Source organism: Myotis myotis, unplaced genomic scaffold, assembly GCF_014108235.1.
Source record: "Myotis myotis isolate mMyoMyo1 unplaced genomic scaffold, mMyoMyo1.p scaffold_m19_p_2, whole genome shotgun sequence".
Classification (NCBI taxonomy): Eukaryota; Metazoa; Chordata; class Mammalia; order Chiroptera; family Vespertilionidae; genus Myotis; species Myotis myotis.
In genome coordinates this window covers 196,831,928-196,858,124 of record NW_023416324.1, presented here as the reverse complement: position 1 = coordinate 196,858,124, position 26,197 = coordinate 196,831,928, and the positions used below count along the sequence as shown (strand labels likewise).

Sequence of the window (26,197 nt, the reverse complement as noted above, 5' to 3'; positions counted from 1 at the left end):
TTCTGCAAGCGCCTTCCAGTGGCCAAGTCTCCAATTACTTGGCATGACCGGAGGACAGCCTGTTGATTTATCAACCTCAAGGGAGTCGCACAATGAAGTGACCAGTGTCAGGAGAGAACTAGAATACATTTTTGTGGTCTTTTCTCTTAAGTCCTGTGGGTGGCTTTAAGTTCATTCTTGAGTTTTAGGTTTTCTATGAAATACAATGGCATCCAATGAAGGCAGCCTGCCTAGAGCTGGCTGGAATCATAGCTTGGTTAGTACAAGTAATTCATCAAACAGCTGAGACACTACATTTCCCATTGCAGCCAGCCAGGACTTTTTAAGAATTAAAATAAAAATCAACATTTAACTCTATCGCCACTGTGATAACCAATGGTCATCTGAGAGAAGAGTTTTCTGTCAAGCCCAGAGGGTCCCGCTGAGGGGAAAGGAATGGGTACACATCCCTAAGAGCAGAAGGAGCACATGTGGATGGGGACCTGAGCGCAGGACAGCACGGGGCTCTCTGGGCTTCCCTGCAATTTTCTGTTCGGAGGTACAGTCCTTTGAGGCCGTCAGTCAATAAGTAACTTTGTTAAGGACCATATGATAGTTGCAAGCGGCTTTAACCCCTATAATCTTTCTCACCTTTCCAAAGATTTCATTGATTGTTATGTGGACAAATATGGATGCTTCTGTCAGCCCTTCCAAATAGACATGCCGGTAGCCTGATAAGAGAAGAGAAAGCCGTTTTCTTTCATCGAACTTGCATTTGGCTTCCCCACTGGTACAGTCAAACTGGGATTTTGACTTTCCATTTCACAGAGCATGTCAACACACATATTATCATACAACGCGTTTAACATGTCATACATTGTGTATATCAACATCATATATTAAATCTTCCAAAGAAAAAGGAATGGCCAGTCTAGAGAGGGAAGGCCAGGCCATACCTACCAGGCACTAAGCTGCTGAAGGTCACAGTTCTTTGCCCAACGAAGTCTCGTCCAATAGGATCGTGATCCCACACAAGGAACCGAACCAAAGCTATTTCTGGCATGTGTACTGTAAATGTCAGGGTTTCTTCCCACACAGGGTTAAATCCTCAGAGAAAACAGGAAAAGAAAAATCAGAAAAGCGAAGGGATTGGATAAAAATGAATTGGCCACAACATCTGCAAAGCAGGCAGTGAAAATTGCTTGCGATGGTTATTAAACTCATGCAGAAGACCAAGCCGCCCCAGGATGCCTTACTGAAATAAAGCCTCGGAATTTACCCCATTGCTAGAAAATAATTGGTAAGAAAATTGCCTGTAAATGATTACATCAATTCTAATAATCTTTGATGCCAAATTGCACTGCAGAGAAAGCTCTTTCACGCAATATTCAGGATGCTTCAATGAGGTCAAAGTAGCTATAGTAGGGATCTCAGAATGTTTTAGCATAAAATGATAAAGGATGATTCCCACCCCCACCCCAACCCCCACCAGAGAATTATGCCTCTCACGCATCAAAAATTCTACTGCTGCAATAATCACTAGCAACTGTTTCATAAGGAAGGTTTCTTGCAGATTTCAATACTTAGATATCATGCTATTTAATTCTTAAGGCAATCTTCTAAGGGCGGTAGGTCAGGGTTTGTTTTTGTTTTCTTCTATTTAAGAAAAAGATGTATATTACCAACTTTCAAAAATTATACAGGTAACACATGCTCCTTTTTTTAAAGTAGGAAAATAAGTATTTATAAATAATTTTATAGTTGAAAAACTGATGTTCAGAGAAAATAATGTGCCTCGGGGCACACAATTAGTACCATAGCCTAATTAGACTATTCATTATTGATTTCCAGTGGCTTCTTGTGAAGCAAGACCTTAATACATTCAGATGACATATTTTTATAGCTACTAAAAATAAATAGAAAGGTCTATAATTCAATTCAAATTCTAAAAGCAAAACTCCATTTATTTCTTGGTAAGATTCTCTCAGATAAAATAATTATTTAAATTGATAAAAATTTAAGTACTCTATAAGTTTTTCCTTTCTAAAAATGAATAAAAATTTTATTATAATATATGCACTAAGGGGCATCAGCATTTAACCCTATTAAACACCTTAGCTAATGGCATAATTATGGACTGAAAAGCATTGAAATGCAGTCCCTCCTGAACAAAAGAAGAGATTTTCTTTGTCTTGACTTAGTGATGACCTCTCAATTACTTCTGGGTGAAGAAAATCTATTGAACACTGATAGGAAAATGCAATATAGGAAGTTCTTAAGCATGGTATTCAAGTAAGAAGTTTGTGCTACGCTTTGACCCCCAAATTCCTCTCCTTAAACTAGTGCTTAGACAAACTCCCCTTCAGGCTTCTCTTTGAATTTCGAATGTCTCCAGTGTTTTGAGAATTGGGAAGAACAAGTATGCAATAATGTTTATCAAACATATGAACAAACACAATTTTAGATGATTGCGAAGAAAAAGACACAAAGTTGGGTAAAGAAAGCGGTCTTTACATTATAGCCAAAAAGACAAGAATGCTGCCCACTCACCACGTGTGCATATTTAAGAAGACTTGCCAGAGCAGGCTGCCTGAGCTTAGAGTTTTACATGCTCCAGAAAACAGGGGAAATCATCAGGACATAGATGTGCAAAATAAAAACACAATATAAAAACAGGACGGAGGCATCTTCCTAAGTGGAGTTTTAACTCAGCCCTTTAAAATATAATTTATTCTTTTCATGAGAAAAAATTTTTTGCTTTGAAAGCAAAAATCTTGAGAGCCTGCCCATCAAAACATCTCATTCATTAATCCATGTTTACTTAGTTTTATGTGTTGAATAGCCCTTAACATAAACTCAGATGGCAGTTATGGACTTTAGGAATTTCTGTTCTACAGACACATTTTTCTTTTTCAATGCAAATTCTATTTCTAGAGCACCCTGATTAAAGTGAACACAGATTATCATCTTACCATTATCATCCACCACACGGGTTTGATCTTTACAGCAATCTACTGGCAATCCAATAATTTCAACTTCAACAAAAGGATCGATGATCTACAAAGAGAGTGTATTATAATAACTCATACATTTCTACACATGTGTTAATTAATATGACAATACTGGCCAAAATGTCTACATTTCAGCAGTAACCCATTTTATTGCGTGCTTAACAAGAAAAAGAAACTGTACTAGGTGCAATAGATTCTGCTACATGGGACAGAAACTTAAAAAATGGATTAAATTTTTGTTTGCCAATGTCTATTAATGCTATACAAACTTTACCCGATGATCTACAACTTCAGTTCAGGGTATACACCCAACAGATATGTGAGCTTTTGTCTTTGTGCAAATGTTCAGAGCAGCTGTATTCATAATAGTCACACTGGAAACAACCTAAATGTCTATTATGAGTGGGATGGCTACATTATGAAATATTCATTTAATGAATACTATACAACAATGAAAAAAAAAACCAAATTTCTGCTATATAGACATAATGTTGAGCAAGCCAGACCCAAAAGACTGAATACTGTAAAAATAAGTTTACAAAAAGTTTGAAAATTACACTCTTATGATAGGGGCTGGTGTTTGATGAGGGAGCAGTACTGACTAGGAAGGACAGAAGCATTCTGGGGTGCTGTCTTTGAACTGGGTTACATAATCATTAATAGAGCTTATCCTCATTTGATTTGTGAATTTTAATGTAGTTAAATCAATGGTACTATAATATAAATTTTAAAATATTTAAAAAGATTAAAAAATAATAAAAAAAAAACCCATATGAGTGCTTATCTTCCTCCCACCCCCTCCACATTACCCCTCCTCTAGGGGAAGGCATCCTGCATTGCTGACCATCTGGAGGCTCATTACCTGGTGCAGGTTCCAGATAATGAGCAATGAAGGACTCAAACCCGAAGGGACCCAAGAGAGCAGAGAGAATGATTGAAGTCCAAGAAAATACATTTTTAGGATCTTGGAGAGTAAAGAGAATATAGATTCCTCATCTGTGAGCCGGAGATAACAATGTCTGCTTCACCCCACCGTAACCCAGGTGAGACACCAGAAGAATGGAATCAGATAGTGGCAGCAAGACCGGAAAGAGATTTGGGAGGTAGGGCACCTAGCAGATGGTAATTTACTAGATGTGGAAAGAAAAAAAAAGGTGAAAATTAAAGATGACAATTTCTGATTGGAAGCAAGAAAAATTGTCATTTCATTCTCAGAAATATGAATAATATGAGAGGATAATGGAAGCCAGGGTAGGGAGAAAAACCTCTATCTTTATTTTCATTACCCTCTGACTAAAGGACAACATAGTAGTATTAGTACTGCAATTTTGTCTCTGATAGAAATCACAGATGTCCTCAAGTCACGTTTTGGTTGTTGCAGAAATCTTCATGTATCAGCTATACTCATCACAACTTAAAATTCTAATAGTTATTAAACCACCTCTAATCTTGCTATTTACTTCTTGCCTTAATGAACACATATATTTGCATATCACAATTTGTTTGTAATATTTTGATAAGTGAATTTTAATATAATTGGTTTCTGTGTAGCCCTATGGTATTTTATGCATTTAAAAACATTATTTTGAGAAGGTCCTCATGGCTCAAAAAAGTCATAATATCCTGATAAAGAATCTTATAAGCCAAGATAAGGAGGTTGGGTTTTGTTTTAATTACAAAGAAAGACAGTCCCTATACATTTAAAAGTTTACACTAACTCCACAAACTATGTATTAATTACAAAGGTAAAGAGATACCTATTTAATGAAGACAAAGAGTTTAAGGTAATACTAAACTGCAGAGCTGCATGGTTTCCCATAACATTCACGGTCCAGAAATGACAGTTTAACAGGTAGGAGTGGCAAAGAGCCCAAAGTGATGGGCCACTCCTGAGAGGAACGGCATGAACATAGGAGGGCTGACAGGTCAGGAGAAAACTGTGGCCAAGAAGGTCAAGACCAGCTGTAATGGGAACAATGGAATAAGAGCTCTGGGAAGACAGGATGCTATGGTCATAGAGGAGACATTTTAAAATCATGCTACAGAGGTGTAGCAAGTAATGACAAGGTTCAGCATGTGGCCAGGAGCAGGTATCTGATGTGTAGCAGAGATGAGGGGATGAGGAATGTGGATGGAAAATTAAGACATACTCTTATGTAATGTTTCTATTGATAAAAAAGTTGTTCTTTGTACCCGAATGTTAGCATTGCCCATGTCAGTCTTGAAAAATGAATTGAATCATATGAACTCATGCCTCCAAGGACTGTGTGTGCTCTGCCCAAAAGAGCTGGTTAATATCTGGTGAGCTGAGATCAGTGGCTCATTTATAAACACACACACACACACACACACACACACACACACACACCCCTGACATTTTGGATGAAGTGTGAACCCAATAAGATAGTCACAAAATTAACCACTGGGTCACACGTGGCTTACCTCTCCTCGGTCTCCAAACATGGAGTCTGGAGGTTTGGGAAGTTGTTGTCCACTGATCACTTTCAGGATGAGCTGCTTTTTGGGGTTGGCAGGAAGTGGATCCCCAGAGAAAGGGTTGAAAGTACCTAAGCCAAGTAAGCAGATGTTAAAATATAACGTTAGTAGCATGGAAACACAGACACATACACACAGCTAAAGCTTGTAGAAAAAAGAAATGACAAATGCTGAGTTACTAGAGTGTGTCTTAGAGCCAAGAAACTATCAGGTAACTCTCAGTGTGGCCTTTGCGTGAAGGCAATAGCAGCTGGCATTTCCATATCTGTGGCTTTTGGTAGAATCCATGCTCCCATTCAAAGGAATGGGCCAATTTAAAGCAAGTGTCTGCGATGCAATTATCAACCGTGGCACGGGGGCAGGAGCAGCATTTTACTCCAATGCCAATAGTATAGGGAAGGGGAGCAGTTATGTCAGATTTAAATAATTTCCTAATCTAAACTATCTCGGCTATAGAGTAAATATAACAAACAGAAAGACGATCTGAAATTAAGTAAATGGCAGAGGAAAAAAACATACAAAGTAAAGAATCCTGAAGATACACCTGTCAACACATTTAACCTGAATTGTTAAAAATCCAATTTGGAGAATTTTAATAAACAGAACCAAAAAACATGTTTTTTTCCCTATCTACAACGACATTATCTTTATTTCTTGTTAGCACTGTCTTGTATTGGAAATCCAATTTGGAGAATTTTAATAAGCAGAACCAAAAAAAACACGTTCTTTTTTTTTAAATCTAACACTACATTATCTTTCCTCTTTTGTTAGCACTGTTTTATAATTGGAACATACTGACTAAAGAGCTTGATAAGCCTAGCCGGTGTGGCTCAGTGGTTGAGCATTGACCTATAAAGCAGGAGGTCACGGTTCGATTCCTGGTCAGGGCACATGCCCGAGTTGTGGGCTTGATCCCCATTGTGGGGCATGTAGGAGGCAGCCAATCAATGATTCTTTCTCATCATTGATGTTTCTCTCTCTCTCTCTCTCTCTCTCTCTCTCTCTCTCTCTCTCTCTCTCTCCCTCCCTCCCTCCCTCCCTTTCCTTTCCTCTCTGAAATCAATAAAAATATATTTTAAAAAATAAAGGGCTTGATAAAATTGTTTCAGGTGGTATTTTAATTTTGCCACTAGATTTCCAACTCATACACCCTAAGAAAGCTTCTGAGATGGCTCAAACCTTAGTAACGGTAGAAAGTCCAATTTAGAAGTAATGCCCAGTGAATGTCATGCTGGGCACTAGATTTCAGATGGCAATCCATTGCTACCTCTGCCCTTCTTCACATGCAAAACCGCAGGAGGGTACATTCTACACATCATAGGGTGACAATAGTTTTAATTTACACTCTAACCTGAACCTACCTCTTTTTTGAAATCATGTTGCTAAACACTGGGGCATCACACTTTCCACAGGGCTCCTTCAATAGAGGTCACCTGCCTTCAGATACATGACTAGGAAATTAACACATACCTTTGCACATTTGCTGGGGTTTGAGGACATAGCCACAGTTTCCATTTGTCTTGAATTTGGCTCGGTTTAACTGCATGATTCGCCCTTCAGACTGGTAGTTCAGTGCCACTGTGCAAGTTCAAAGTTTGAGAGAATTAGGCAAAATGTCAGCATAGACTCAAGACAGGCAGAGGACCACGCCTTCCCGAGGGGTACACACCTAGCTGGCAGCCTGCGTTCCAGTAGGGCAGTGGGTTGAAGTTACTGGAGTCAATGCGGTAGGCAGAGGGGTAAATCCTTGTGAGTTGCTTTTGGTTATAAATCATAAACTGCTCTGATTTCTGCTGAACCACCTGGTGTGCTCTTGTTTCACTGAATGATAACACATTTCCTGTGGTTCCTGGCAATTTTTAATAAAGAAAAATGAAAAGTGAGAACTACAGCAAAACAAACAAGCAAACCGGCAGTCGGACATCCCCCTCGCAATCTGGGACCACTGGCTCCTAACCAATCACCTGCCTGCCTACCTGATCACCCCTAACTGCCTCTGCCTGCCTGTCTGATCGCCCCTAACTGCCTCTCCCTGCCGGCCTGATCGCCCCTAACTGCCCTCCCCTGCCGGCCTGATCTTGCCCCCAACTGCCCTCTCTGCCTCGGTCTCCACCACCATGGCTACGTCCAGAAGGAAGTCAGATGTCCAGAAGATGGCCAGTCGACCCAGTCTAATTAGCATATTACCCTTCTATTAGTATAGATTATATAGGATAGGATTGCTTAAATTGGGGGGGGAGCCTTTTTCAGCAGGAGGAGGTGCTCTTGGCAGACAAAAATACATAATCCCTATATCTGGACTGATAGCCAACCATATGCACTATACTGCCAAACCGGTTATTAAAAAATTGAACCACTCTCTTACACCGTACACCAAACAGCTGTTTCCCTTAAAACCCCTCCTTAGCCCCCAACTTAGATTCTGCCTTCGCAGTTCACCCGGATTAGGTTCTGATTGGTCAGTTTCTATGCCAGTCAGCATCTCTGGGTCTATCTCCAGGCCTGATCAGAGAGGTGAGATTGATCAGCAGCCCCCACGGAGGCCTGGAGAGAAACAGAGGTGCAGCTGCTGGTGAAGCCCGAAGAGAAAGAGAGAGGCAACAGCTTATCAACAGCTACCACAGAGGCTGTGGATCAGACCCTGCCCCTCTCTTTGGGACTCTCTCTGGGCCTGATCCACAGCCCCTTTGGCAGTCAGTGCTGGGTCGCCATGGCAACCCAGCACTGACTGCAGGACTGACTTCCGGTCGGTTGAGCCTTTGGTCATTACGGACCCTGGGTTTTTATATATTAAGATGCCTGTTTGGACGTCAGGATGGGTCAATCCAGGGCCAAGGACACTGCAGATTTGGGGTCATGATGGAGTAAACCTCCAAACATTTAATATCCTACGCTTCCTCTAATCATATCTTTTGCAACTTGTCTACAGTATTCCCACTACTATCACCCCTTCCCCAAACATCCATACCTCACCCCCAAAATGACTACCATGTCTCCTGGGCCTGCTGGAAAAGGTCAGTCTAGATAAAGAGCCCAACTTGCCCAGAGCCTCATTTTCATTCCAATGTGTTCTGTGACAGCTGAGTGTGTCTAAACCCAGGCTGAGTGACATGGCCCATGAAACCAAGGAGTAGAGCTATAGTCCAGCTGGGCCACTGACCTGAATTATGTCCTGATTGTGCATGTTTATTAGAGCACAGTCTCCCAGGGCCCTGTTGTCCTTGGGGGTTGTACACCCTTAGATAGAAAATGCTGGCCAAGTGACTAATGACTACATTCCAGAGCTGGAGCTTGGAATAGTCATAAATACAGGTGGGAGGCAAAGCAATTAGAGAATTCATTTTTAATCTGATGATGTGCTTCAAATTAACTCTTTCCTTATCATGTATAGTTTATTGACATTAATTTATTAACTTACTCACAGCACAAGTATTCTAAAAATGATGTTATTTGAGGATTTTGATGAATACTTTGAACATGATAGGAGAAAATACAGTCTTTTTGACAAGTTAATGCAGATAATATAGTACTGTAATCAGTGTCACTGTTTGCTGTCTTTCCACATAAATATGCATACCACATTGTCATCAAGATGACCCTGATAGGCATATGTCAATTAATATATTAATGCAGTTGAGTTGCTTTGCATTAGAATAAGCCATTCACTCATTGTCTATTGTTCATTTTAAGGCTGAAAAGAAAACCCACAAAAGACAAAAACAGCTGAAGTTCAAAAGCTAAACAGTACTCAATACTATTTTTCTCTTAAGCTAATAGAATTATGATTTCCTAAGGCATTTGTTAGAAATTATATTCCTCTAAACCAAAACACCTTCAACTCCATTGAACCACTCTAGGTTTATTTTCTAGCTGTGGGCAGTTATTACAAGAATGTGTCTATTGTTCACATGCTGAGAATCCTACCGGTTATCACGCTTTCACATGAAATTAATTTAAAATGTTTATGTCACTATTTGAAGAAGAAATCAATATAAAAGGAAAGAAAATCTACAGATAGGAAAAGATACACTTGTGAGTTAGAGGAGGGAAAAGAGATCTAAGGAAAAATCCTGGAGATTTGTGAGGATATAAGTCACCACAATGTCATTTCCCTTCACTAAGACTTACTGAGAAAATGGGAGATTCTGATTTACATTTAACTTCCACTCAAATTGAAAGTAGATTGAAAAGCCACATGACCATAGTTTATGTCTAGGAACATTCATTAACTGGACAAAATAGAAATGAGAAGGACTGAGAATAAAGGGGAATTGAGCAACTAGCAGGAAAGCCCAGGATAAGAACATTTGTGACTAGAATTTCTCAACCCAATTTGTGGCAATTAATAAGTGAAAATCAGTGAAGAGTCAGCACTTCTGAAATTTTTCCTTCTTTCTTTCTTTTGTATTTTGTTTTTGTTTTGTTGTTGAAACCTCAATCTTGGGGTTAAATTGTTTTCATCAAAGTCAAATTTTCCAATGAGAAAATAGGAGGCTTTTCAAGGTGTTCTTTAAGCCAATTAATTTCTTCTTTTTTCTGGTCGTTCACATTGGGAATGGCCATCAAATTGGGGCAGGTCTCTATAGTTCAAGTGTGGGGGAAGCCCTACTCTGACACATTTGTCTTTTTTATAATAAAGTCCTCCTCTGCCCTGTAGGAAGTTTCTCTGGCCTCTAGACAATCAGGCAACCCCAGTAATCAACAGAGGCCTCCCTGTGAGCTAAAAGCTTGGTCCTGATAGTCAGTTTCCTGACAACTCAAGTGGGATTGTACCCAGTTCCAGAAATGTGTGCTGATGATCTGATTAACAAAAATTAATTAACTATTGACAAAGAAATGTCAAGGATATTTATCCAGAAGAAAAAAAAAAAAATCCTTACCATCGTCCACGATGTCTTGGGCTGCCACAGAGTTTGTGTACACCACCAAATCAGACAGCTCTCGGCAGAGCTTCATGGTTTTCCTCCGGCGACCCAACCTGTGAAATGCACAAGGGACTCATGATACTTTAGACCTGGAAGAAGTGAGGGCCTTTGTCTACTCTACCTTTCTTACCTGCTCCTCATGGAGCCAGGATTAGAACCCAGTGTGTTTCCTAGTTCAACACTCTTTCCACTAAAAACTCTACTGATGTGGTGAATTCACAGCTCATTCAGAATCAATTTCATATCCAGTTATCTTTACGGGCCCCACTGCACTGAGCACTTTATCTTGTGATCCAATTCTCTAGACACATACAACTAAAACAGCCAAGGTGATGGGGATGGAGAGGCCCAGAGAGTCTAAGCAAGAAACATGGAGACACCTTCTTACCTGTACAGCTGGCCTATCTCCTTGCCAGGATTCTGCTGTGCATCCTCCTCATCATCAGTACTGTAAGATTTAGACTGTGATTTTGTGGTTTTCTGCTGGGAAAAAAAATCACAGTAAACTTAACAACAAACTCACTGCATCAGGTACATCTACAACATCCAGAGAATGGACTGGGCTTTAACACACACACACACACACACACACACACACACACACACACACACACACACGGACAATAACCTGGAGGGAGAATAAATGCCCAGATATTGCACCTTGCCTGACCATTAATAACAAGCATGGCCATGGCCATAATTATAATACTAAGGCAAAACTGAGGATTTCATGCTCTAAAATTGACTTCCAAGCCACATAAAATGTAGGTCTTAGAAAGACCTTATTCGTCATGCATTGACGGTCTCTATAAGGAATGACGGTCAAAGAAGTAACATCTATTTAAATACTATTAAGGAATAACATATCATCTTTATAGGAAGCTCGCTATTCATGTTGACTTATAAAAGGCAGATTTGATTTTTTTGAAAGCTAGCAGCATTATTTTTAATGATTAACCACCATGCCTGCTTTTGATCAGTATGCACTCAAATAACCATCTATATCAAACTGCTCTGTTGAGGTTTTGACCCCTTTTAATTTCTAGCAGCAGAATGAAATTGTTACCCACAGGATTCAGGCTGAAAGACTTCAGGACTAATCTGGTGTTGTCTGGACACATTCGCTGTTAGACATATAACCTTTTTGAAATGATGAGGTTTCGCTCCATCACATTGGAGAGAACCCCATTATTTGGCAACACATACCTTCACAATACAAATGATGGGGAGGAAATTGCAGAAAACCTTGCCATCAAAACAGTTTCCACAAACCAACAAAGGCGAGACCTTCACACAGAGTAGCCTGGACATCTGGGGAATGTAGCTTTAAAAAAGTAAAGGGACTCCATACTCACATTGCCATGAGACCATGTCACCTTTCCGATCGTCTCACACTCAACAAATACAAAACCAGCTACACTGTTGGCGTACACACACTCGACTCCGTCGCACTCACAGCGAGCCACCAATTTGGTCTGGAACCTTCTCAGGTGTTGTTTGTGACTCACAAACCTCGGTGGGCATGGTGTGGGAGCCCTAGCCCCTGAGGATCTCCTGTGCAAGCTGGCCAACCTCTCTAGCTTCCTATTGTGTTTCTTAAAAGGGCAGGACAATAACATCTTTTTTAAAGAATTATTATTGTGGTGGTGATTCAATAAGATGGCATGGGAAGTCATCCTCTAAGCTACAGAATATTAACTTTCAATTTTAAGTACTATTAATACTTATTAAAATAATCTGTAAATAGTCTTGTAGGCATTCATTTTTATGGCTTGAGACATAACAAATTCTATTTCTGTGGTAGCACAAGTACAGCCTAAAACGTTTACTTTGGAAAAGAGGTTTAATTTAAATCAGTAGCTGTAATCAAGAAATGAAATATTCTCTAATGCTACATATAATTAGTACCTTGAGGTGTTAAAATAAGTGTCTTTTTGAAGTTCCTTTTTAACATAAAAGGCAAAAAGAATTAAGAAATGAATCACCAATGACAGATAATATTTGGAAAAATGATGATACATTTTCTTTACGTACAGTTCGAGCACTTTTTATCATGCTTAATGTACCACGTAATCAATTTTTCATCTTACTTTTTCACTTAATGTTTTTCATGATGAGCTCTTTAGAGTGATCATCTTTTAGCGGCTGCATAATTGTCCATTGTGTGACTGAATCATGATTCACTTAAGAAGTCCTTATGGGTGAACATTTTGGTTGTTTTCAGTTTTTTGTTATAATAACTATTTTGGGGACCTTTGAAGAAATTATCCTACTGATGGGGCAGGAAATTCCAGATACAATATTCCTTAAAACACAAGAAATGTCCTTACAGAAACCTCACGCACAAAGTTCATCATCCAATAGTTGATTACTTATATAACCTTTTCACTGAGGAAAGTACAAGAATTATAAGCACCCAGCATGATGACATGCACAAAATGAAACCACCAAATGAGGAAATGGAATATTATCTACCCTCCAAAGCCTTTTCATTCTTCCACTCAGCATTGCCTTCTCCCCATAGGTTACTACTAACCTGACTTTTACCCTATTGATTTGGTTTTGCCTGTGTTTAAACTTCATATAAATTGAATCAAATTGCATGTACTCTCTTGGGTCTGGCTTCTTTTGCTCAGTGTCATGTTGATAAAGATCATATTATTGTTTATAGTTGCAATTTTGTCATTTTTGCTGATAAATATTACCTTATGTGAAGATACCATAACTTTTATTCATTCTATTATTGATGGACACTTAAACTATTTCCTATTTGTACTATTACAAATGCATATTCTCATTAGCATTGTATGAGAGTTTAACTTCCTCACCATCACTGGGTGTTGTCAGTCTTTTTATGTTTGCTATTGTGGTGGGTGTGTATGGAATCTCAATGGCATTTTAATTTGCATTTCCCAGGTAAGGGTGAGCACCTTTTCCAGATTAGCCATTTCAAGTCTTTTGTGAAGTGTCATATAAATCTTTTGCCCAGTTTTTTTTATTATTATTATTTAGGGTACCTGTCTTTTTTATTGATTTGTAGGAATTCTTTATATTGTCAAGATACAAAACCTCTATTGCATGTATGTATTGACAATATTCTTTGCCAGTATTACTTGCTTTTTGTTACTTTTGATGAACAGCAATTCCTAAATTTCCAAGTCATTTAATTATCAATATTTTCCTTTTCTGGAGGCCTATTTAAGCAACCTTCAGTTATTCCAAGGCCATGATGATATTCTCCAGTTAGCTTCTAAATTTAATTTAAGTGAATTTCACTCATTTTTCAATCTCATTTAGTACCTTATGTTTTCCAAAGTTGGTCATGAGAGATCGTCCATGTGATTTTTTTCCACTCTCCTTCACATCTGGATGCTGAGAAAATAAAGCATAATATAACTATTTTTCTTCTTTATTTTTTCCTTCATTCTGATGAAATGGCAGGCAAACTTCTCTGTCTGCCTCTAAGTGGGAAGCATGAGGTCACTTCCTCCTGCTAAGCACCCTCCAGTACAAGGTGGCAGAGTCTGCCAGGGGGACACTGACACGGAGAGGCCCAGGTACCAGCCAGGAGACAGGAACAGCCAGCAGCTGCGCAAAGCTGGGGTCAAAGGCCTCTCAGTGGCCCATCCAGTACCCGATCACAAGGCTCTCCACAGCATAGGATGTAGTCTTTTGAATGCCATGAGTGGGGATAAAATCACCTTCAGTTAAAATAGATTTAATTTTGAAAAATGGCCAAAAATCATTAAGAGCCAATTCTACAAAAAAAAAAAAAAAAATCACATTGATCAAACACTTATTTGGAATTTTAAAAACATGAAATATAAATAAAATCCAAGCATATGCATGAGGTAATAAGATTATTTTTATTTAAGTAAACCAGAGCAACGCTTAACTATTCATTGAAATAATTCCCTCTGTGGTGAGCACTGGAAAAATGTATGAACTTTCCTCATATGGGTTAATTTTCTAGTCTAGAGATCTCCTTGCTCAAGCTTATCTCTCGTTAGGATGCAGGAAGGCCACTCTGCTAAAAGGGTTTAGATTTTTATTAAGTTATCAACCCTAAAAAGAGTTCACTACTAATGACATGGTTTAAGGAGAGACCAGCACAACAGGCCATGCCCTCCCAGAACTTCCTGCTAAACCAAGAAGAAACAGAGATAACCTCATTCGTGGAATGCATGTGGGTAAGTAAAACTATTTAAAATCAAATGGCCAGGGAGGGCATCCATATAGACTAATCAGAGATGCCATTTGGAGTGGGGAGTGGAGAAGACTATTAGTTGGAGAAAGAGGCAGTTCAGAAAATACTAGCGGGGCAGGGGGCTATAGGGTAATTTTAGTTGACCATTTATATATATGGACTGCCTTTGAAGATCTATTAAAGCTGACCACTATCTGTTCAAAAATCCTGAAATTAAGAAGGTAGCCAGATGCGGTCATAGAAGCAACACTGCTCTCTAAGTTAGGAGACCCAGCCCTGCCACCAAGTGGCTACATGTCCTTTGGCAAGCCTCTTCTCCTGACTTGTTTTCTTATCTATGAAATGGAGGAGGAATGACCCAATTAACTTCTGAGTTCCTTTCTACTTCTAATAGCCCATCTATAGGGAGATCATGTCACTTATTGTCCCAAACAGGACCCATTTAAGAGTGAAATGGGGTATTTTTAATAATTACACTAGGACAATAGATATAAAACAGGGTTGTCCCAGGCAAGTTAAGGTAAATGGGCATTCTATTTAGTAGGCACCTACTATGCCCCAAGGATTATGCTAAGTGCATATATATATTCTCATTTAATATATACAACCATTTTTTGAGATAAGTATGATTAAAATCTCAATTTTACAGATTAAAAAAATCTGAAATATAGTGAAGTTAAAGACTATATCCAAAGTTACAAAGCTACCGCTAGTGATCAAATAGGGATTCTTCTTGCCTGGCTCACCCCCCTCCCACACCCTCTTTATATAGAAGTGTAATATAAAATATATGTCTCCCAAACCATCCATTCAACAACTATTTATGAAGGCCTTGCTAAGTCTCAAGCACTAGAAAAGCCAGCATAATAATGGTTATCAAGAATGACATGGTTCTGGTCTTCATGGAATCTATAGTCTAGTTAGGTAGACAGACACGAGCAAGTAGTTGCAAATGTGGTTTTAAAACTTCAGAAAAGAGAAGATAAAATAGGCTACTATGGGCAATATAAAGGGGATAGCTAACCCAATTCAGCACTCAAGTCAGGACTCATTTAAGACATCACATTAAAGCTGGAATTTAAAAGACTAAGCAGGACTTAGAGCAAATGTGAGAATGGAGTGTTCCAGGCAGAGGAAACGTAATGTGAGGAAGACAATGGAATAAACAGTTATGGCTGGTATGACAATTGTGAGAGGTGGTATGACAAGGAAAATGAGGTGATCTGAGACTGGAAAGGTAGGCAAGGATGCAATGATGCAGGTCCTTGGAAAGCCTAGTCAAAGAATTTGTTAGTTATCCCCAGCATAATGGGAAGCCTCTGAAGAATTTTGAACAGTAGAGTAATATGATCAGATTTGCATTTTTAAAGAGCCATGCTGATTTCAGAGTGGAGATTCTATTGAAGATGGGCAAGAGAAGTCTAGGTGAGAGTTGACAATGGCTTAGATTGGGACACAGCCACGAAGAAGAAGGGAAGTGGACAGATGGAAGACACGTCCAGGAAGTGCAATCAACAGGGCATGGAGGCTGCCCAAACCCAGACAGGTGGGAGGCTGTAGTATGTGGTGGGCTAAAGCTTCTCTGCTCACCTACGCAAGCATGAGGAAGGTGAGTCCAGGCGTACTGGGCTTTCTCCTGTCATTTTCAGCCCCACCCATCCAACTTTTAACTATTTCTCATATTATTTTGCAACAGGAGATTTTTATTTCTCAAGCAACAGGAAGATAGAAATGGATGAAACTGGAGGAGCATTTCCCAAATAACAAATGTTCAGAAACAACACATATGATATGCTTTCTTTTTCCTGTCAAAGGACAAGTACCGGAGGGCAGCTTATACCTGCTTCAGGTGTGCATGTAAGCCTTCATGCGTGGCCTTCAGTAGAGCCCTCACTGTGAAACTATCAGGATCTTCTTTGTCTCGAATCTGAGATTCTTTTAACAGTGACTCCAGTTTTTTCCTTATGAAAGACTCCACCTGGTGCTCAGTGGTCCCGTTATTCTGCAAAGAATTAAGCGATGGAAATGATTGTCCTTAAGAAACACAGAATCCATTAGAATACACCCTTCATTCAAGCCAATATTGCTTTTATAATTTGATTCTCTCTCAATTAACTGTAATAAGTTAACCTCATTGTACCATTTTGGTCCTCCCTCTCCCCCCACCAATCCCATTAAAAAATGATCATCATGATTGCATTCTACCCTCAAGAACCTTATAAAGTCTTATTGTCATTTTTATTTCAGAGATGCAAAATCTGATGCTCTGAGAAATTAAATAAGCTGCTCAAGGTTCCAGAGCTGACAAGCAATTGCCATAGAATTCAAACTCATGTCTCTACACCCTTCCCACTGTGCTACTTTATGCTTTCAAATGAGGGAAGGCCAGCAAGAATTTTTGGAGACTAAGTTTTCCATATCCAAATAGATAAATTTGAGAAAAAAATATGCTATTTAAAACACACCACTTTCTTCACTGAAGGGAAAAGAAAGTTATGGAAATCTCTGCATGGTAATTAAGATTTCAACAGTGATGAAGAGAAGGGCTTTCCTGCCATCAATAGTTCTAGCAAAGGTTCTACATTAGTAAAGCATGTTCTATAAACACATGAATGGATTAGTTTTCCTAAAGCAGAAATTTATAAAGGAGGGTAGTGACAGATAAAGCTGGAAACATACTTTGGGACCAGATAATAGAGGCATTTGAATGCAGGAGGAGTGGAGTCACTGAGAGTCTCTGGGTAGACAGTGCCAGAATAGCATTTTAGATATATTATGAACAGGTAGTGTGTCAGAGAGAGGAAAGGTGCCTGCAGATGAAAAGCCAGACCATGGTCCCACCACAAGCACTAAGAGCCTAGGCCAATGCACTGGTGGGCGACGGAATAAAGAGGAGAGAGAGTTTGAGAGCAAAATTCATTTTGCACAAAACAAATACATATCAAGCTGCTATATGCCAGGTGAGAAACATTAACAAGGCACAACCCCACCGAATCCTTGCTGTCACGGAGACAGACAGCCTCATCAATGGGTAATTATAGAAGCAGGTGCAAGTAGAGTGACAGATGTAAGGGATATCACAGGTTCCCGGGGGGGGGGGGGGTGCGGGGGGGGGGGGGGGATGTTGGAGAGACTTGGGAATGTAGGAAAAATTTCCCGGAGCAGAGAACACCAGAGCCAAGCTGTAAAAAAATGAGTGTATTAGTTTTTCTGTGACTGCTGTAACAAACTACCACAAACCTGGTTGTTCAAAACAACAGAACTTTATTCTCATTCAGTTCCAAAGGCCAGAATATAAAATCAAGATGTTGGCAGAGTTGCACTCCCTCCCAAAGACACTAGCTTTCTTGGGATATATTCCTAGAAGTGGAATATATCCCAAGAAACCAGAAACACCAATCAGAAAGGATATATGCACCCCTATGTTCATAGCAGCACAATTTACCATTGCGAAGATCTGGAAACAGCCTAAGTGCCCATCAGCAGATGAATGGATTAGAAAACTGTGGTACATCTACACAATGGAATACTATGCTGCTGTAAAAAAGAAGGAATTCTTACCATTTGCAACAGCATGGATGGAACTGGAGAGCATTATGCTAAGTAAAATAAGCCAGTCAATGAAAGAAAAATACCACATGATCTCACTCATTTATGGATAATAAAGACCATTATAAACTGATGAACAAAAATAGATACAGAGGCAGAGCAGCATCGAACAGACTGTCGAACTACAGTGGGAAGGCTGGGGAGGGTTGGGGGGTGGGAGGGGGTGGGTAAGAGATCAACCGAAGGACTTGTATGCATGCATATAAGCATAACCAATGGACACAAGACACTGGGGGGTAGGGGAGGCCAGGGGAATGTCAAGGGGGGCGGGGGGGGGGGAAGGAGACATATGTGATACTCTTTGTAATACTTTAAGCAATACAACAAAATTTTTTTAAAAAGACACTAGCTTTCTTGCTTCCTTCAGTTTACAGAGGCACCAAGCACTTACTGACTTGTGGCAGAATAACTCCTGTCTCTGTCCCGGTCATCACATGGCCTCCTCCTGGGTGTTCCCCCTCCTGTTTGTGTCCTCTCTTTTTCTTATGAGGACACTTGACATTAGATTTTTAAGTCCCACCCAGTCAATCCAAGATCCTTAATTACACCTGCAAATACCCTTTTCTCAAATAAGGTCACATTCACAGGTACCAGGGGTTTGGACTTGGACAAATCCTTTGGTGGCAACAAATCAATCTACTACAATGACTAAGAGCTGATCATCTGGCAGAGTACGGTGAGGGCATCCAACATGAGCAAAAGCATGAGAAAAACAATATCAAGGAGAACTAGTAACCATCTGAACATGGAGAAAAGAGCACAGGGAAATATAGAAAAAAACAACTATATTGTGCTAAGACTCACAAAGCACGCTCATATAACAATATTTCATCTGAGTTGCCAGACACCCTTTAAGGTAGCACTAGGGTTAGACAAACTTTACTCATAGTGATACAGAGGCAGAAAGATTCAAAAGCTTGTCCAAACACACATGCCTATGAAGTGGCTGAACTGGGACTTGAACCTAAGACTTCCAACACGAAATTGTGCCTATTTCAACAAACAGTGCTGCAGCCATCCCTTTTATGCTGTTTCAAATAAAGACAAATTCTTGAGTCAAGTTCGTCATGAGCAGGCTCATATTTTAAACAAGCATTATTCCTTTTTGACACCTGGAAAATATATGGCCAGTACCCCTCTGTGGAAAATACTAGGTTTCACTTAAGGTCGGAAGGGAATCCAAGAAAAGAACTCCAGGAAGCAAATCCCCCAATGCATTTGATCAAATGCCCCAGAGCCTGGCAGAGGGCCTGCTTGGTAGGAGGACACAAAGAGAAAGCCTGCAAGAGTACCTGGTGTGCCCAGGTCACACCGAATGCCCCAAGTTCCCTTCCCTTTCCTTCTCTGGATCAGAGCACACTGAGTCGCAGACAGTGGGGAGATGAACTGTGGCCATTATGCACAGACACTCTCAATGTCAGCACAGCAAGGCTAAACATTCAAAGCCAAGCCAACTGGTGCTGGTGAAATCGTGAATGATTAATGCAAAGGCTGTACTTATTCACTTCACAGCCTCTAAACACGGGGAGTTGTTGCTGAAGGAATGATATTCTGTGATTTTTTTTCCTGTGATTTACAGCACAAGAAAATCAGCGGCCAAATAAAAGTGTGGCTGAGGTTTCATTAATATATTATCACTGGAGCTGGGAGCCCAATAGCACTGCTTAAAGGAAGCGGAGACAGACACACCTGCCAGCCATTGTGCAGCGGCACCAGGGACCACAGCTGAACACCACATGCTTCTTGCTCTTTTGTTCCCTGAGCTAGTGGGAAAGGGAGGATCCATGGTGGGAAGGGGGAGGGGAAGGCAGGCCTTTAGTGTGGCAAGGAGGAGTTTCCCCAAGGGAAGTAATCACCGTTCCGAATTCCTTTTCTGAGACGTACATATGATCAGGAATACCTACTAAAAATAAAGAAATCAAACATATAAACACATTCTTGTTTTATCTCTCACGAGAAAGAAAAGGATCGCTGAAAAAGTGAAGGGCTACCAAGAATCTTGGCCACTGCTCCAGGCTGGGAAGCAGCAGGAAAAGGGAGAGATTGGGGTAGAGGGGCTGACCCTTAAAGGCAGACCTTCTCAAACAGTGGTGCTCTATACTGAACACTGGAATCACCAGAGTGTTCCTAAACCCCAGGCACACACACCCAGACCATTCACAGGGGAATCTCTGGGCAGGGACCTTGCATTGGGATTTTTGAAAGCTCCTCTGTCATTCCAATGTGCAGCCAAAGTTGAGCATCTTTGCTTTAAAGCAAAAAAACAAAACACTGGACCATCTCACCATCCCCAAATGTCTTCTGGCTCTCTGGGCTTGAGTCTGGAGGCAGAAAGAACAATATCGTAGCTGTGCTTGGTGAGTGCACTACAGCTTTGCAACCCATAACCTGAAAGTCTTGGGCTGAAGAGCAGCTGCTACTCAGCCATGTACTCCCATGCTCCACTGTTTCCTGTATGCTCCTTAGCTCCTTTAAAACACCTCCTCTGTTCAAGGACCAGGTGAAGACTTCCTTGAGCAATAATCATGCTGCTGCTGACATTCTTGTTACTGATGATGTCTAGCATTTACTGAGCACAAATCATGTGTTGGGCATTCTTCTGAGTTCTTTGCAGGGAATAAACTTAGCCCTCATTTTAAAGTTAAATTATTATTTTATTCTCTTAGTACATAAAAAGTCAAATTTTGCAAACAGGCAGAGAATGAGAGTGACTTATATTTCCTACAGGGAGAAATCACTTATTTTTATAATAATAGAGCCCATTGATTTGATTTGCTCTCAGTATAAATCAGACAGAATATAGAATCCTTGTTTTTTCTGTTTGTCTCAAGTTGCTTTCAAATAGCAACAGGTATTTCAAAAGCACAGATTCTCAGGAGGATCAGGAGATAATTTCAGACTGCAGGACTCTCAAGATTTGATTGCTTGTCACTTAATGTACGTGTGTGATGTCATGGAGTCCTAGGATTGTAGATCTGCTCTTTCTCCAGCTCAGATGTCAATTTTGGCCAGGAGAGGATACTACTGCCACAGTTCAAAGCCACGGGGACAGTCACTTTCCAGGAGTGTGCATGCAACTTATAAAACAGGTAGTCAGGGAGGGAGGGAGGGAGAGAGAAACTCAGTAACATTTTGAAATGTTATGATGTCCATTTAGAAAAAGAAGATAAAGAAACTCAGGTTTAGAAAGGTGGGTGAGCTCCTCAAGGTCATACAGTTAGCAAGTGGTAGAGCCAGCTTGGAACTCAGGTAGCCTGGCTCCAGAGTCTGTGTGTTTAACAATTGCAACAATCTCTCTCTAATCTTCTCTGGGTGTTCCAGCCTGCTCTTACCTCCCTTTCCTATGAACCCACTTCCACTAAGTCAAAACCAAATGACCTAACAGTTTAAGTTTATAGTTCATTTTTTTTGCTCACAATGTGAATGTGCTTCTGTAGTTAGATGGACTCAACTTTTAGGGGTCATACACAATTAATGTCACCCTGAAGGTCAAGGATGTCCCATGTATTTCTCCTTATCTGAATTAATCACATTGAAATGAATGGTTTTGTAGTTCCAGGAATCTTCTAGAAAAGCTTCATGTGATCCTACTTATGTGATATGAAATGAGGGGGGGTCTCAGGAGGAGGCAGTTCCCAAATCACTAGATAAGAAGGGTGAACACAGAATGAAAGAGGGTGAAAGGGGAAAAATCCCACTCAAAATGAAGCCTTTAACTTGAAATTCTAAAACCAATGAGGAAAAGTAATGTCAAGACAGAGTGGTAAAAACATCAACACAAGGGACAGGAATTCACTCTTTCACTTTAAAATTAGTGTGTTTAGATGCTCAAAGATATGAAGAAATAGCTCCATAAAAACACACACAAGAAACTAAGAAGTCAAATAATTAAATAAAAGCAAGTGTCTATAAAAAAGAACCAATAAATTTTGTAAATAAAGAGTATAGTGCTGAAATGAGAAGCGCAATAGCTAAATAAACTCTAGACCCAAGTCAAAGAGATAGTTAATGAATTGAAAAATAATATTGCAAATGGTACCCAGAAGTCAGCACAAAAATAAAAATATATATATTATGAATAAATATGAGATTTGGAGAATAGACTGAGAGATCCCAACATAAATCTAACAGGACTTCCAGAGAAACAGGACTGAAAAAGTGGCATAAAACAATATTCAAATAAAAAAAAAATGGTTGATTTCCAGAATGAAAGAAAATATGAGCTAATAGGAAATGAATCCTGAGTGATAAGAAAATAGCTAAATAAATCCACTCCTAGTCATTTAACAGTGAAAACACAGAACGAAGAGATGGAAAGGGAAGACAGGTTAACAATAAGAAAAGAAAAATTAGACTAATAAGAGACTTCTCTTCAGCAATTGTAGTTCCCAAAAGACGATACCTTTGAAACACAAGGAACATATATATATATATATATACAGTCACACACTGCTTACCAATGGGGATACATTTTGAGAAATGTGTTGTTAGGAGATTTTGTCATTGTGCGAACATCATAGAGTGCACTCACACAAACCTAGATGATATAGCTTACTACACACATAGGCTCCATGGTACAGCCACTGCTGGGCCACAAGCCTATACAGCAAGTTACTCTGTACAAAACAACAGTAGATTAAATCAAGCACAAGAGAAAATGATAAGATCAAGAGGCACAGTGAACATGAGATGTATGAGGCTACTGCTGGTGTAACACAGCATACTGTAAACTTTTTTTCATAATTAGACAGACATACTCTAAAATAATGATAAAATGTATGGTATGTACATAAACCAATAACATAGTCATTAATTATCATCATTGAAGATTACGTGCTGTACATAGTTGTATGTGCTATACTTGTACTGTATACGACTGGCAGTAGGTTTGTTTACACCAGCATCATTACAAACATATGAGTTATGTGTTGTGCTATGATGTTACCATGGCTATCACATCACTAGACGATAAGAATATTTCAGCTCCATTATAATCTTAAGGAACCATTGTCATACATGCGGTCCGTGGTTGACCAAAATGTCATTATGCAGTGCATGACTGTAATATATACATGATGTTAGGCCTTAAATGTTCACTACCTTTACTCTTTGGCAGGACTGCAGAAGTGTAGCAGGTTCTAGAAACCACTGGAATCTTCCAGGGATCTTCCAAGTCACCTTGTCCATTCCCCACTCCTTGCTACCAGGATACAACAGCATGTCCAGCATGTGGGCATTTAGTCTCTGTGTGAACACTTTCAGTAGCAAGACCTCACCACCTCATGAGGTAACTCATCCCTTCTATGAGTGCTGACAACTCTTAGCCCAACAAGACCCATAGGCCTTATAATAGCTCATTTATCAAACAAATCACTTAGGAAGATGAATTTGTGGCGAAAGGAATAGGAGGAGAGGAAAACAGTGGCTATGCTAGTGTGAGATGGACACCCAGATTGAATAATGTTTTTAGGGCATTAGTGTAATAAAAAGTTGTGACATGTTACTATACTAGGACTCATTTAAAACTTGTTGAAGGCTTGGTGTTTATGAGATGAGCTTCACAGAGGATTTTATAAGAGGAGAAAAAAAATCAGTGAAGTTGAAATATGGTGGTAGAAAGTCTATAAGGCACCTTGACATTAGAAGACCCCATGAAGATGAATAATGGTGAGTTGGCTCGCTGAATCATATCTGGTAATTACTGTGGTTTAAAGGAAACTGTTCCTTGTGCCTTTGAGCTGTGTGATCCTTGGATCATTAAACACACTGCTATACCTTGTGGCTTAGACATCATGAGCCCGAGTTTCTCTATGGCTGAAGCCACAAAACAGTAGGAGGCAGAAACGTAAAGGATTCAATTAATTCAACAGAAAGGAATTATTACATGAGAAATAGACTTTCTCTGTGATTTGAATCCCTTGGTTAGAAATAGCAGTAGACTAACAAGAATAGGAAGCCTATGTGAGGGCTCTGCTTAACACGAAGATAATGCTGGGCGAGCCACAAATCCTGCTTCTGATCGTTGTATTCACTGTTCCCTCTGCCTGGAACATTCTTCCCCAGATACCAGCATGGCTAACTCCTCACTTCCTTCAGGTCTTTGTTCACACGTGATCTTCTCTCTGAGACCTTTCCTGATCAATTTAAAAGTTCAATAGACCCTTCACATACACACACTTTCTCCACTTTTTCCTCTCGTTTTGTCCCTTTAGCACTTATCACTGCCTAGTACAGTGATAAGTATAGACGTTACTTACTTGTTTTAATTCTTGTCTATCCTCCCCTTCTCTCAATAATGTCTAACTCCATAAAGGCAAAGATTGTTGTCTGTTTTGTTTACTGATAGATGCCCCAACTCCTATAGCATGATGGTGGTATCTCCAATAAGAGATGCTGAATAAAAAATGGTTGAATGTGCAAATGTATCTGTTTAAGCCTCAGGAGTTAGTATTGCAATGTTCATGAAAGCTAAGTTAAAATGTTTATTGCAATAATTCAGATATAACATAAATCTAACCACATCCTGTTGCATTACAACTGAGGTTAAGAACTTTCTCTAAGGTTTCACATAGTTATGCACAGTCCATCCTCTTTTGCAGAAATATGATCAGGCATTCGGGGTAAGATCAGGCAACTTACATTTGACATTCAGATAATGCATTGAACCCTCTGCTGACAATAGGAGTATAAATTGACTGATTACAGGATAACACTTCGGTTTTCAAAAGACAACAGCCCCATGTCTTAGAAGAGTTCAAAATTAGAGAAAAAGGATTTGGAAAAGTATAGTAAAAACTACAAATTTCCACTAGAATGTTGATTTCTTTTTTTCTTTTTAAATGTATTTTTATTGATTTCAGAGATGAAGGGAGAGGAAGAAAGAGATAGAAACATCAAGGATGAAAGAGAATCACTGATCCACTGCCTCCCGCATACCCTCCACTGGGGATCGAGCCTGAAACATGGACACATGCCCTGACCAGAAATCAAACCATGACCTCCTGGTTCATAGGTTGATGCTCAACCACTGAGCCATACCAGCTGGGCTAGAATGTTGATTTCTTTATATATTTTCTCTCTGAAAGTGTAACAAAGACACACTTGTAAAATTTCACAATTGAGGTGTTTTCTGCCTTCACTTAAGCCCAAATCAAAGAATCTAAATTAAAAATCATAACTATCTTTATGGAATCATGTTTGAAACTATCTTCCCATATGGGTTCTTAGAAACCAACTAAGAAGCTTTGAAGATAAGAGGAACTCAGTTGGATATTTTTACAGGTGAAGTTACTGATCTTTCCCTCTTAAGAAAAAACTATAGCTACTTAATTTTATAATTACAGATATTTAATTTAGAAAGTTAAAAGGCTCACTGGCATTAAAGAAAAAATTAAATAAGTGGGTGGATGCAGAAACCAGACAACTTGGGTTTTACTCAGAGCAAAAAATGACTATATTGTAATAATAGCTAAATTTTTATCATCATTTTCACTAAAAACAGCATTCCCTAAACTTGTAACTTAGTCAAACCTCTTTGTTCCCTGTTTCAAATGAGGCTTGCAACCAACAGATCTTGGAAACAAGATGCAAAGATAATGAAAATCAGAGACAAAAGTCTGGTTTCTAAAACAAAGCTAAGACATTTGAGCCACATTACTCGTAATCACAAGTAATTAATCACAATATAGTAAATATCTGGGAGAGTAAAAAAGAAACTATTTAAAATATTAAGTGTATTTTCACTTATGTAAATAGATTTAGATTAATTTTCTAAAACCAGAGCCCCATTAGTGAGTGGTAATAAATTGAGCCAAGATAAACCATCAAAAGGCGAGAGATTAATACAGATGGTGATTTTTCCTTTTCACTTCAAGCTGAGTCTTTTAAAGTGTATCAAAGCCAAGAAAGAAGCGTCTACTGAGACTTCAGCTGTCATTGAGCTCTTGCCTCCTTTCAGAATGATGCCGGCT

The 26,197-nt window shown here is 39.4% G+C and overlaps 1 protein-coding gene across 1 annotated transcript in view; it reads right to left on the bottom strand.

The window, feature by feature from the left end:
- The window catches only part of PLCH1 (phospholipase C eta 1), a 195,748-nt gene that overhangs the window by 7,457 nt on the left and 162,094 nt on the right, over positions 1–26,197 (bottom strand). The window contains exons 12-21 of the mRNA XM_036351235.1: positions 16,459–16,620; positions 13,712–13,783; positions 10,800–10,891; positions 10,367–10,464; positions 7,156–7,335; positions 6,957–7,064; positions 5,433–5,557; positions 2,952–3,036; positions 940–1,086; positions 631–710 (exon numbers count right to left, since the gene is read on the bottom strand). Of these exons, the coding sequence (XP_036207128.1) occupies positions 631–710; positions 940–1,086; positions 2,952–3,036; positions 5,433–5,557; positions 6,957–7,064; positions 7,156–7,335; positions 10,367–10,464; positions 10,800–10,891; positions 13,712–13,783; positions 16,459–16,620 (1,149 nt within the window). The remainder of the gene's footprint in view (positions 1–630; positions 711–939; positions 1,087–2,951; positions 3,037–5,432; positions 5,558–6,956; positions 7,065–7,155; positions 7,336–10,366; positions 10,465–10,799; positions 10,892–13,711; positions 13,784–16,458; positions 16,621–26,197) is intronic.